General features: G+C 48.1%; 1 protein-coding gene across 1 annotated transcript in view; it reads left to right on the top strand.

The window, feature by feature from the left end:
* SSH1 (slingshot protein phosphatase 1) overlaps nt 1–14,216 on the top strand; it is a 42,264-nt gene that overhangs the window by 1,259 nt on the left and 26,789 nt on the right. The window contains exon 2 of the mRNA XM_056859113.1: nt 5,133–5,173. Coding sequence (XP_056715091.1) covers nt 5,133–5,173 — 41 coding nt within the window. The remainder of the gene's footprint in view (nt 1–5,132; nt 5,174–14,216) is intronic.

Genomic DNA, 14,216 nt, shown 5'->3' with positions numbered 1-14,216 from the left:
GGCTGTGGCTCAGTGGTAGAGCCTCTGCTTGGCATGCAGAAGGTCCCAGGTTCAATCCCTGCAATCTCCAGTTAAAGGGACTAGGCAGGTAGGTGATGTGACAGACCCCTTTCTGCCTGAGACCCTGGGGAGCCGCTGCCGGTCTGAGTAGGCAATACTGACTTTGATGGACAAAGGATCTGATTCAGTATAAGGCAGCTTCATGTGTTCATGTGCCCTCTGCCTCATTGGTGCCTTGAGGCCAGACCCCAAACCCTCTGCCTTGTTGCTCTTCCCAGGCGCTGCAACGTGCATAAACCCTGACCTGCCCCTCTGTAGCCCTTTCACTCTCGGTCTGTAGCCCCCTGTGATTTTATTCCCGCCAAAGCTCTGCTTCTTGCTTATAACAAGGTTCTTGTCCGTTGTCTGCTTCAATCAGTTCACATGCGGCACGTTACGCCTGAGAGAACTCCTGGAGGCTGACCAAGATAGACTAAGCTTTTGTTTGTCACCTGCCCTTGCCTGGGATGCCGGGTGTTTCGGTACAGCCGGATCTCACGCCCAGCACAGCGGTCAGAGGAGGGAGCCCTGTGGCCTGGGCACTTGTGTGCATTGGCTCCAAGCCTCCTCCTCAGAAAATCCTTCCTCTTCCCGTAAGATGACTGCAGCCTGATTCCAACGTGATGCCGGCAGAGGCGAACTCTCTTTCCTGTGGGACTTTGCCTTTGCATGGCATCTAAAGAGGGCTGGCACCTGTGCAAACCTGTGATGGGTGTCACCTGGCTGCTTTGCATGGGTGACAGCCCAGCTAAAACGAGATGCCATGTTGATGCCAAGGCCCACAGGTGAGTGCTTCTGCCGGCGTCACGTTGGAATCAGGCCTCGCGCTTCCTTGTTACCGGCTGAGTCAAACCTGGGCCCTGTTTGTCTTATCCTCCTTGCCTGTGTGTGTCCCTCCCTCCACGTGCGAGTTGTATCCGCTTTATATTTTGTTTACTTTGCACTCCTTTCTGTCTAACTTTTATCTCTTTTTGTCTAACTTTTATCTCTTATAACCTGTGACCCATAACCATTAAGACCTTGTGTACCTGTGGTCTGCTACCTGTATCTGTGCCCTGTGGAATATTCTTACTTGCTCCTGGCAGGTTTAAAATCCAGTTTATCCTCTGCCAAATCCAGATTTATGGTGCTCCCCGCCCCTCCAGTTTTTGGTGGCTTCTGTATGCAAGGTTCAGGAGCTGAAATCGCAACTATTGAAGACAACCTACTCCATCAGATTAGTCCGCTTCTATCTGCAGTTTACTTTGCCTTCTCTCCATTCCTTTGGTGTTTCCTTTTCCCTTCCGTATGGAAAACAATTTGCCTCCTAGCTAGATTTGCCATCATTGAAAGAGGTCTGTGAAGGTTTTTAAAATGGTAATGTTCCTCACAGTACACAGAGATTTGTTTATGAACGTTGTGGTTGTGTTGTTGACAGAAGGAAATGACCTCATTGTGATCCCAGTTGACACAGTAGTAAATTGGGATTAATCCTGATTGAAGTCATAGGGATTAAATTGTTATGAGATCTGGTGTGGATGAGTCTTGTTCTTTGTCTCTCTCATGCTTCTGACCATCATTTCCACATGGATATTTCGGCCCAGTTTGGGTCTGAAAGCACAGCAGGTTTTTTAGAGCTCCCTCATGGCATTGTGGCGCATTCATGGCCAAGTTTTCCTCTACATTACAGGGTTTCTTTTCATGGGATTTGTGTCTTTCACACTTAACCACCCAGAGCAGTAATTTGGATTTCAAAAGCAAATTTATTTCCTTAATGTTTTCTTTTTCATTACAATAATGTACCAGATCCCAAATAGCTATAAATAATAAGCATATTACAATTAACTCTCAGCACTGCAGATTACAACACCCATATCACTTAATCGACTAAAGTTTTAGTTGGTTAACTAGAGATTAAAACCATCAAGACCCAATAAAAGAGATAAAGGTGCCAGCCCCCACTTGGAAAATAAGAATAAAGCTTTTCTTATTATTATGTTAAATGCAGACAGCACAACCGAAGTGCTCCGGTGCCATAGAAGTGAATGGTTTCCATTCATGGAGCTCTGTACTTGAAGGGCATGGTTGTGGCACAAGGGGCAAATGTTGCCCACTGCTGTCACTGGCAGAGATTTGGGGCGGGGGTATTCCACTCCTTTCTCGTGCAGGTACCCCACTTGTCATAAGGATGTTAACATTGCAATGACGTTAGAACAAAGTTCTGGTCAAAGTGTGTTGTTAGTGCTTTTCTGAGACAATTGCTGCCTATTTTATCAAGATATATTAAAATACTGTTTAATGTTTGACTAATTCCCAACACCATTTAAACCCTGATCCCAAAGACTGGGGAGGGGCCGTGGCTCAGTGGTAGAGCATCTGCTTGGCATGCAGAAGGTCCCAGGTTCAATCCCTGGCATCTCCAGTTAAAGGGATTAGGCAGGTAGGTGATGTGAAAGACCTCTGCCTGAGACCCTGGAGAGCAGCTGCTGGTTTGAGTAGACAATACTGACTTTGATGGACCAAGGGTCTGATTCGGTATAAGGCAGCTTCATGTGTTCATGTGACGTTCCTAAAATGAACATCCTGCTTTCATAGGATGTATTTTGAATCTAGCTGAGTACCTGTTCCCCCCTCAAAAATCCCACTTCTTTGAATTAGCGATTCTTTGTGTGGATGCTTTCACCCCTGTTTTTCAAGTCACGGAATTAGCCAGGCTGCCATTTTGGCTGCTTCCAGAAGGGGACACTTCTGTGCTGTGGATTCAGCGCTGTGCGACTGGAGCAGAGCATCCGGCTGGAAGTTTCCTTCACGCTTTCCTTGGTCATCCGCGCACAGCTGCCAGGCTACCCTCTTGAACTACACTATGGGAGCCAGCGTGGTGTAGTGGTTAAGAGCCGTGATTTGGAGTGGTGGAGTCTGATCTGGTGAACCGGGTTTGATTCCCCACTCCTCCACATGAAGCCAGCTGGGTGAGCTTGGGCTAGTCACAGCTCTTCTAGAGCTCTCTCAGCCCCACCTACCTCACAGGGTGTCCTGTTGTGGGGAAGGCGATTGTAAGCCGGTCTGAGTCTCCCTTAAGTGGTAGAGAAAAAAACCAACTCTTCTTCTTGTGCCAGTCTTTCTTGCTTTTTTTAAAGAAAAGTTGGTAGTGGCATACTAACTGTTTTTTGCCAGCTTAAAAATAAAACATTTATTTAGTTCACTTTTATCCTGCCTTTCTCCCCCATAGGAACCCAAAGTGGCTCTCCCCTCCATTTTATCCTCACAACAACTCTGTGAGGTAGGTTTGGCTGAGTGTGAGTGCCTGACCCAAGGTCACCCAGTGAGCTTCCATTGGCAGAGAGGGGATTTGAACCTGGGTCTCCTAGATCCTAGTCCAACACTACCCCATACTGGCTCTCTGTGATCTGGTGACCTGGTGAGGCAGAGGACAGGTGTGAGGGTATACGATAACAGTAAGATGGCACTGATGCACACCTTCCTGTTCATGTGACATGCAGACATTCTTGGACTGTGATCTTTCAGGAAAAATCAGAACAAAGCAAGTTTAGGAAAGATTGGAGCAAACTGGGAAATCCTGAGAAGTGTACAATTAGAGGATGGCGCCATGCTCTGAAAGACACTGCTTGAGTTTGAAAGCTAGTTTGGAGCAAAAGAGTTTCTGTCTAGACATTAGGAAGAATTTTCTAACAGAGCAGTTCCTCGGTGGAACAGGCTTCCTCGGGAGGTGGTGAGCTCTCCTTCCCTGGAGGTTTTTTAAGCAGAGGCTAGATGGCCATCTGTCAGCAATGCTGATTCTATGACCTTAAGCAGATGAAGAGAGGGAGGGCACCTTGGCCATTTTCTGGGCATGGAGTAGGGATCACTGGGAGTGTGGGGGGGAGTTAGTTCAGAATTTCCTGGATTGTGCAGGGGGTTGGACTAGATGACCCTGGTGGTCCTTTCCAACTCTATGATTCTATGATCCATGTGGGTACCATCTCTGAAAGGCAGTCTTGAGGATGGCAGTCAAGGTAGCATGCCTAGAGAAGCCAATTTCTTTCATGCGCTTCTTCTGTGTTCTAGAGGCCTCACCGTCTAGAGGGGCCTCAGTTTGGTCCAGCAGGGTTGTTCTTCAGGTCTCTTATGAAGGTGCACTTTGGTGTTTCTGTATAATTGCATGTTATCAGAAGGAGAACACAAGCTGTTGGCAGCCAAAGTGAAAGTTGCAGGTACGAGAGTAGCAGGGGAACTCGGTGGCCTCCGGTGGCCGTCCAGGCAGCGTTTGCTCTGTCTCTTTTCAGAGTGGCTGGCAAAAATGTTTACCAGCTGGAGAGGGGTGAGGGAGAGAAGAGCCTGTGTCAGTGAAGCTTTTTCCTGGCCCTGAGTCTGACTCACGCTAGGCCGCTTCCAACCCTGTATGACACAGAGATCATGTGCCGAGGAAATCATTACGGGGTTTGCTTTACAGTAACAAATCATAATAAAGCAAGGTCTTGTGTGTTGTTGAACTAGACAGAGCTTAGTGACTCTACTCCATCCATGCCCACAAGAACTGCTCTGTAATGCATAATGAGATCTCTGACCTCTGAGAAGAAAGAGAGGGGGAGATTAAGAGGTCACAGGGGATGGAAAGAAGGGCTAGTGGCAACTGGGCACAACCAGTTCTAGACAGATATTAGAACTAGTTGTGGCATACCAACACACAGGTATCTACCCACCCTGGAAAAACGGACTCTGTCATTTATAATAAAACGAGAATTTAAATAACGTTTGGATCCCCATTAGCTCTTTTGCCATTGAGCATTGTGCACAGAGCAGATGGTGGTGGGAATGAGTCGCTGGCTTGGGTTCACATCCCCACCTGACCATGAAGTTTGCTTGGTGGCTTCAGCCTGTCACTCTCAGCTGAACTTGTTTCACAAAGTTGTTGTGAGTATAAAGTGGAATGGGAGTGTATACCACCTTGCAGTCTTCTAAGGAAGGATGGGGTAAACATGTTTTCAGATTCCTTTTCATTGGGTACATTTGGAAGAAAAACACAACTAAACCATTCTTTGAAACACTGACAATATTTACGGGTTTTCATGATAAGAACCTCAAATGCTTAATGCTTCTTATTCTTCTCCCATTAGTTGGAGGTTGGCAGCGATGAAGAACGGAAACTGAATCTGAGGTGAGTACAAGCTATTTACATATTGGCTTTATAGGATTTTCTGACAGTCTCACCCCACCAATTTGTTTATCCTTTGCCTTATATGGCTTAGATTCTGCAAGAAAAGCTGAGGGTTGGCATGCTGTCCAGGGGGTGGAAACTGTTACTAAGCTGAGTGTAGCTGAATCATCCAGAGTATGCGATATGATCTATTATTGCAAATTCTTCTACCCAAACCTGGTTACATCTGAGGCTCAGTCATAAACATGAAGTCTGTCATGGAAGAAAAATGTGGCTATGCAGCAGCATTAAGCAGTATCGGCACACCAGGACTGCGTGGCCCAGGCAGGCACCGGGTGGCCTTTCATTTGGTGGCATGAAAACGCTGCAGATGTAGTACCTAAGGAAAATATTGGGCTGAAGAGGGAGAAGGGAGACATGTGTTGGAACAGGTACTACAGCCTCGTTCTGTCCCAGATGGAATGTGAATTTGGTGTCATGCAATGGACCCAGTGCCCAAAGTCTTTTGGATAATGTGAATTGGAAAAGGACCCCTGCCCCTTAATAAATAGTATTTTTCCCATAGAAAAAATCCACCTATGGACAGATTTTCTCTAATGTAGATGCAATAAGAGCATTCCTTTTCTGGCACTTGAGGTTCTAGCTGCAGTTGTGACAGCTTCTCTCTCCCTCCAGGATGTTCTTAAAACTCTTGTGTGTCATTCTGGTTTGCTCTGCTTTGCGTCTTTTAACTTTCTGGCTGTACCTGGATTAGGACAAGCTGTGTGTGTGTGTGTGTGTGGGGGTCAGTTGTTCATCAGACCGTCCGGGACAAACTATCCATCTGACTGCTGCCAAGCCCACTCAGCAATTCTGACAACGTAACCCTCTGGCCGGGTGTGGCTGGGTTGTAACGTCTGCACAGTGGACGGGCCTCCCTGCTGGTGCATTTTATGTGCCGTTATCTGCATGGTATCGAACATGCCCCTCGACTGTGTCTCCCTTTTTGGAGCTGGGGGGCTGACTGGTGCACCTGGGAGCACATGAAGCTGCCTTGTACCTAGCAGGTCAACTGATCCATCTGCCTCAGGATTCTCTGCACTGTCAGTGGCTCTCCAGGTATTCAGGCAAGGGATCTTTCCCAGCACCTGTGACCTCAGGGCCTGGAACTGGGGTTGCTGGCATTGATCAAACTTGTGAGCTTCTGCACACAAAGCAAATGTTTTGGACCCTGAGCTGTAGCCCCTTCCCTACCAGACAGCCATGCCCATACTACTTAGACCTTTGGGCCACCTTTCTCATCAGAACGTAACAAAGGCCCTGCTGGATCAGACCAAGGTCCATCAAGTCCAGCAGTCTGCTCACACAGTGGCCAACCAGGTGCCTCTAGGAAGCCCACAAACAAGATGACAGCAGCAGCACCGTCCTGCCTGAGTTCCACAGCACCTATTGGCATGCTCCTCTGATCCTGGAGAGAATAGGTATGCATCATAACTAGTATCCATTTTGACTAGTAGTCATGAATAGCCCTCTCCTCCATCAACATGTCCTCTTCCCTCTTAAAGCTTTCCAAGTTGGCAGCCATCCCCACATCCTGGGACGGGGAGTTCCACAATTTCACTATGCATTGTGTGAAGAAAGACTTCCTTTTATCTGTTTTGAATCTCTCACCCTCCAGCTTCAGCAGATGACACCGCATTCTAGTATTATGAGAGAGGGAGAAAAGCTTCTCCCTGTCCACTCTTTCCATATCATGCATCATTTTATAGGCCTCTATCATGTCTTCCCTTAACCGCCTTCTTTCCAAGCTAAACAGCCCTAAGCGTTTTAACCGCTCCTCATAGGGTAGTTGCTCTAGCCCCCTGATAATTTTGGTTGCTCTTTTCTCATGACTGCCTACTCTGCCTGGCAGGGGCACAAGCACAGAAAGGTCTTCTGTAACTTCTGCTCAGGATCCTTGCACATGAGGTGGCCAGGATTCTTTTATTGGATCTTCCACAAACATGGTGTTTGCTCTCCCATTGGGCTCTGGCTCCTTCCTGGTGCAGATACAGACTGCATTCCCTTGGTGTCTCCTGTTCTTTGGAGTCGCCTGTAAAGGCTCTGTTAGGGCAAGGCCTGGGTTTGTTTATTTTCTATGTATTTACGCTATTTATGAACTGCCTTCCTCCCAGGGTCTCAAGACGGATTACACAGAGTGAGTCAGTATAGTCAACAGAATGGGACATCCAGTAACCAGTGCATTAGGATTTTAGGAGTCTGGAACTACCAGAAAGAACCGAAGCAGAGCATAAGTATTCACGTGACACATTAAGCAGTACAGAAATTACCGTACGTAATAGGGACCTACTTACAATAAGCTATACACGGCAGAGTAGATAACAGTCCCTAATCATTTATTCAAGGACGTCTGTGAACCATTTTGTACAGTGCAACCCTGTCACCTGCATAAAAAAGCCCTCTTGAATAGTTCAGTTTTCAGTTTGTGGAAAGCCAAGAGTGGGAGCTTTCCTGACCTCGTTGGGCAGGCCATTCCACAAGGCAAAAGCCATGACAGAGGAAGCACGTGTACGGGCAAATGTAGATTTTGTCAATTTGCAGGCTGGCAGAAGTTCAGAGAGAACTGTGACTAGCCCAAGGTCACCCAGCTGGCTTCATGTGGAGGAGTGGGGAAGGAGAGTCCCCTGCTCTTAATAGCTACACCAGGCTGGCTTGCTGTTCATTGCTGGAGCTTGGGGTTTGAGCTGAGGCCAGAAGTACTGTTGGCAGAAGGTGCTGCCAGGGCAGCGGGCCAGGCTCCAGGTATTCGTGCCGTGCTTTGCCTGTCTGGAGGGACAGGTGATAGGCACCTTGACTCTTTTCCATACTCAGAAGGAGCTCTAAGGCCTCAGCAGGCCTCCTTAGACAGAGGCCCCAGCACTGTGGAAACCACACAGTTAAGCTGCAGCCTCGTCATGGTGGGTACATCCTATTTGGTAGCAATGGTCAGCTGACTCTGCTTCTGAGAAGAGATGCTCAAGCATTAACATCGTGAGCCACCTTGAGTTCCTAGAAGGTAGAAAAAGCAGCGAATGTTTTCAACCACTTCACCAGCGTGGTGTAGTGGTTAAGAGTGGTGGTTTGGAGCTGTGGACTCTGATCTGGAGAACCAGGTTTGACTCCCCACTCCTCCACATGAGCAGCGGAGGCTAATCTGGTGAATTGGACTTGTTTCCCCACTCCTTCACATGAAGCCAGCTGGGTTATCTTGGGCAAGTCACTCTCAGCCCCACCTACCTCACAGGGTGTCTGTTGTGGGGAGGGGATGTCCACATCCTTTTTGAAGCGAAGTACTCAAGAGGCATCTGCTTTAGGATTCTTGCATTAAGACTTTGGCCCATGGGGGGGCAGTCTTGTTCAGCCTTGTCTAAGGAATGCGAAGCCCTAGCTGCATGGTTTAGTTGTGAGAGAGTTTTGCCATGCTCTTTGCAGGTCCTAGGAGTGCCCTTGCCAGGGAGGGGCTGGCCAGCCAGGCCGCAGTAGGAAAGAACGGGCTGTTTCTAGCAGGCAAGGAAGCTCGTCTTGGGCTGGCTTGAGAAAAGGGCCTTTCCAACGGGAAACATGAGTAGAATAATTGGAATTTGGTATATGGACAGTTGTGGTAGATCTGGCGTTCCACACAGGAAAGGAGCGATCAGAATAACCTGGGTCTCAGATCCAGTAATCAAAGTCATCAGCTCATTCAGCAGGAGTGTGAGATTTTCCCACCTGTTGTTAGATAGGCAAAAGGTAAAAACCTAGTGCAGAATGTAGAGCTGTCATGTTTTAGGAGGGGCTCACAACTACTAATCTGCATTCGATTTACTGGTCAGCACTGAAAAATGCACAAATGTTTTTTTTAAGCCTTTTTTAGTACTTGCTTGTACCTGGTTGTACCTGGTTGTATGGATGGAAAGGCAGATAAAGCAACTTAATAAATAAATAAAATGGAAGGGTTACTTTCCCAGCCTTTGTTGGATGGCGTTTGGGATCCAAAGCCTGGGCCAAGGGTTTGGTTAAAAATAGGCAGGATCATAACCTGAGTAGATGAAGCGCTGGCCTTTCACCTGAGTTCGTATCTCTGTGCAGCCACAAATGTTTCATAGGGTTGCTAGAACAAGGGCAATGGAAGCTGTAGAGAATTCTGCACAGTTAAAAGCCCTTGATAACTAATGTAAGTGCTGTGAGACTCCCTATATTGTATTGCAGGCAGGATGGAAGATTTTATTAGGTCCTGTGCCATTTCATGAATCGGCGCACCCTACAGGAGGTTTTAAAAACTTCCCTGGAGGTTTTTAAGCAGAGGCTAGATGGCCATCTGTCAGCAATGCTGATTCTATAACCTTAAGCAGATGATGAGAGGGAACGCATCTTGGTCATCATCTGGGCATATAGTGGGGGTCACTGGGGGTGTGGGGGGAGGGTAGTTGTAAATTTCCTGCATTGTGCAGGGAGGTGATGACCCTGGTGGTCCCTTCCAACTCTGTGATTCTATAGGAATACTGGATTAGATTGTACTGTCCAGGCTGTAGTGTTAATCAGCCTCCCCTTTTGTTCTCTGCTTTTCAAATGTTTCCATGCTGAGACCTCACACGAGCGGTGTCAGTTTCCTAGGCCACACCTATGTGGCAGGCGGTTCCAGGCATCCTCGAGCCCACGGAGCGGCCTCCTCCAGGGGGCTCTGAGCGTGCCGAGGCAGGATGCCACAGCCTTGCCAGGATGTGATTCAGCATCCTGTTTTTAAGCATCTGATGGAGTCAGCAGCTTTTGCCTCCCGCTCTTCTGCTGACTCCAGCTGCAAGGTCTCCATGCAGAAGCCCGAGACTTCCAGCAGCCCTCTGCGCGAGGCCGTTCCATCTCTCTTCTTTTACTCTCTGTGACATTTCCTACAACAATGTCCAACCTCCTGTTGTGATCGCCCGGGTCAGATCCAGATTTTGAATAGTGAATTCAGCTTCTTAGAGTTGTTTTGAAGCCATTGGTTGTCTCTTCGCAAGTATGGGGGAGAGAGCAATGAAGACAAACTGTCGCAGCCTCAAAGGGGCTGGCGGTAACACAGACTCTCTGTGCCCACAACTGAAGGCAGTTGCTTCCCAAAGCCACCGTTGGTCTAAACGACTAAGCAAGTCTGGATTTAACCCCAGTGGTATTTCTGAAGGTGCCGCGGGTGCGTTCAATCTGGCTCTTTCAATCATGTGGCGTCTTTGACAGTTCTCCTCCTCTTTTCCTGGTTACTAGCTGGCATCGGTGTGACTCTGGCAGGACCAGGGTGCTGTTGGGGGGCGTGATGAATATCAAATAGTTTGAAGGATTAAAATCCAGTTAGTGAAAGATGCAATAAACTGTCTTGAACCCCTTTTTGGCAGGCTCCTCTCAAATGAAGAGCACTGCCCTGCCTTTCTCTTGTTGCGCCAAGGTTTCTCAACACCAGGCCACCTTGAAGCCAGCATGATGTAGAGCCAGCATGGTGTAGTGGTTAAGAACAGTGGTTTGGAGCAGCAGACTCTGATCTGGAGAACCGGGTTTGATTCCCCACTCCTCCACATGAGCGACAGATGCTAATCTGGTGAACCGAGTTGGTTTCCCCACTCCTCCACATAAAGCCAGCTAGGTGACCTTGGGCTAGTCACAGCTCCCTTAGAGCTCTCTCAGTCCCACCTACCTCACAGGGTGTCCTGTTGTGGGGAGGGGAAGGGACGGTGATTGTAAGCCAGTTTGATTCTTCCTTAAGTGGTGGATAAAGTCAGCATATAAAAACCAACTCTTTTTCTCCTCCTCTAAGCCTCAAGATAGATTCTGGGAAGACAAAATTGGCTTTCTTGCATAAAACCACAGAGCAATGCTAGACGGCATCTGCTCGTGTGGTAGGCACCAGTGTATTCAGATGCCTTCCCACTGTATTTTGGCTGCTTGAAATCAAGGAAGAAGCTGTCTGTCTGTCAGGGCCCCCAAGTGCTCCAGTATCTCCTCTGCTGTCAGCCAGAGATTCTCAGGGGACACAGGAGGCTGGGGGATAAGTTACTAGCAGGGGGAGCTGGAGGCAGAACAATTCATTGGGGGGAGAGTGAAGGCGGATTCACTGGGGTTAAGCAGCGGCTTACCTTCTGATTCAGATACAACAGTTGGAATTCTAGTTTAGAAATACAATACATGAACACAGCATCAAGCATCTTGGCAGTGATCAGTATCTCTGATCCTGCACTGTGCCGGGGGTTGGACTAGATGATCCTGGTGGTTTCTTCCAATCCTATGATTCTATGAAAAATCTACATTCTTCACCCAGTTGCAAAAGGGGCATGAAAGGCAGAGAGCTGCAGGGCAGCTGGTGCCAAGCAAATGATGCCATTCTTCCCACAGGAACTTTAGCAATGTTAGTGGCAGTTAGGACATCAGTTCCAGGGAAGGGTTGCATCGTTTAATGGTGCTATGATGTAGGAGCCCCTGCCAGCTGTGAGTGGTGGGAGTTGCAGGCAGGGCGCCTCAGCGAGCGGCTTTCCTTGAAGTTCCCCGGTCTCTTTCAGCTGTCCAAAGTCTACCCCTCTGGACTTCAGAGGCCTCTTCTAGGCCGTGGCGGTAGGAATTATGCATGGTTTGGAGAGAGTGGGCAGGGAGAAGCTTTTCTCCCTCTCTCATAACAGTAGAACATGGGGCCATCTGCTGAAGCTGGAGGGTGACAGATTCAAAACAGATAAAAGGAAGTATTTCTTTGCACAACGCATGGTGAAATGGTGGAACTCCCTGCCCCAGGATGTGGTGATGGCTGCCAACTTGGAAGGCTTTAAGAGGGGCGCGGACATGTTCATGGAGGAGAGGGCTATCCATGGCTACTAGTTAGAATGCATACCTGTACTAGTCATGATGCATACCTATTCTCTCCAGGATCGGAGGGGCATGCCTATTATATTAGGGACTGTGGAACACAGGCTGGATAACGCTGCTGCAGCCGTTTGTGGGCTTCGTAGAGGCATCTGGTTGGCCGCTGTGTGAACAGACTGCTGGACTTGATGGACCTTGGTTGATCCAGGAGGGCTTTTCTTATGTTCTTACGAGTAGTGTGGTGTAAACCTACCAGGCTTGTTGGGGGAGGGGTCTGTGAATTGGACTCACTTCAGACTTGTTGTGCATGTTGAGGGGTGGATGGGTGCTAGCAGTGAGCTGAATCAGGGTGGGTGGCCTCTGCCAACACTGCCAATTCTTGAACCCCCCCCCCCCCGGTTGTCATCTCATTGTAAATGGATCTTGTGTTCAAGGGAAGAGTTTGTTCCGGGTAGCAGTCCCAGCTGCATTGAAGAACTCCAGCCCTTGCATGACCCACAATACTCAGGTGGCTGAAACATTCCCCAAAGAAGCTTCTTTTCTGGTGCTGCTTCCGCACAGAGAGCCAGTGTGGTGTAGTGATCAGAGTGTCGAAATATGATCTGCTAGATCCAGGTTCAAATCCTCATGCTGCCGTGGAATTTGCTGGTTGATCTTGTACCAGTCACTATCTTAGCCTAGCCTGGCTCACGGGGTGGTTGTGAGGATAAAATGTCGGAGGGGAGAATAATGTTGTAAGCTCCTTTGAGTCCCCGTTGGGAGGAAAACCGGATAGAAATTTCTAAATAAATACATTCTCCATGTAGCTCTCATTGCTCCTGTGAATGCAGAGGCAGCAGATCACCCGCCAAGCCATTTCCCAGCACTTCCCTGCCTCAGTCTCCCATGGCTGCCATTCCCTCCCCCCATGGAGGACTTTTCCTGATTTAAAAACAAAAACTCTATTGTTGTTAGTTTCATTTATAGTCCGCCCAAAGTGGATTAAAAATATAACCAAAAAAAGTTCTGTCTATCAGTAAGCGGATTACAAAATATGATAACATCAAGCAATCAGTGAGCAGATATCAAGGTATGTTAACATTTGCCTCTAACAGTAACTGTTCCACATAAGACAAAACGAAGCTACAAGGAAAGACCTTATCCCTAATAAAAGTTACCTCCTGAGCCGAACCGTTGCACCACAGCTTTGCTCCTTCTACAAGAATGCCCTCCTGAACTATTCTGTTCTGCACATTTTGCAAGTAATAGAAACATGAGGGGTCGGGTCCTAATAGCTGTAGGCTGACTGTTCCACAGTGGAGCCACCACAGAGAATGTGCTTGAATGGGCAATTGCTGCTTGACAGATCTCTAAACTGCATTAATGTTATAATGATCTATTGCCATGATCTACTAGTTCCCGGGTAGCCCTTTTCCTTCTGAAGTTATGAGGAGAAATGTGCAGCCTACAGCCTTTTCCCTTGTAAATTCTCCATGAAAAGTGCTAGAGTCGCACTCTTTTCTTAAAAGGAAAGCTGGGAACTTGTCAATTATGGCAATAGGTGGTTATAACGTTATACCATTTGTTATATGGTTTATTGAGCTGCTGTCTTTTAATGCTGGGTGTGCAAAGCCCTTGTTCTCTTGGTAGACCCCAAGGCTTTTCAGTGACTCTTATACAGGAGACCTTCCTTGTGGCTTGTGCCCACGCTGCTCAGCTGAATGCTTGCTTGCATTCAAATGGCCACCCTTGAAAATAATTCCTTTGTGCCTGCACTTAACCCAGTGCGCGATGGGGCATCAGATACTGAACTCAAGTCCCTCAAAGACAGATCTGGAAAATGGCGTAGGTTTACTCTCCTTCCCTCCCGCTGCGGCATCCTCGTGTGGTTTGTCTGGTGGCTGAGTTCCCGGCAGCAACATGCAAGTCATGATGAAGCAAATCCCAGGTCAGCAGCATGGCCTCAGATGGCACGCATCCTCACTGGCACACTCTTCCTGCTGGGAAACTTGCCTTTGTGGGCTCCTTGATGGATTTCCTCTCCCTTTCTCCTTCTTGTCCTGGAGGAGCTTGCACGTTTGGCACTGTGAATGGCCTGCAGTCTCTGGAAACGCTGCTTGGAATTCTTGGGCTGTGAACCCAGCCTACGCCTCCTGGGCCAAACAATGCCTGCTCAGAGGATACTTCTGTTGGTGGAGTGTTGCAAACATTTGGAGTGAAGCTGGCCAGCCCTTCTAGCTCCTCCCTGCCC

The sequence above is a fragment of the Euleptes europaea genome, chromosome 13 (assembly GCF_029931775.1).
Source record: "Euleptes europaea isolate rEulEur1 chromosome 13, rEulEur1.hap1, whole genome shotgun sequence".
Classification (NCBI taxonomy): Eukaryota; Metazoa; Chordata; class Lepidosauria; order Squamata; family Sphaerodactylidae; genus Euleptes; species Euleptes europaea.
The sequence above is the reverse complement of the archived record's forward strand: the minus strand, read 5'-3'. Positions and strand labels throughout refer to the sequence as shown.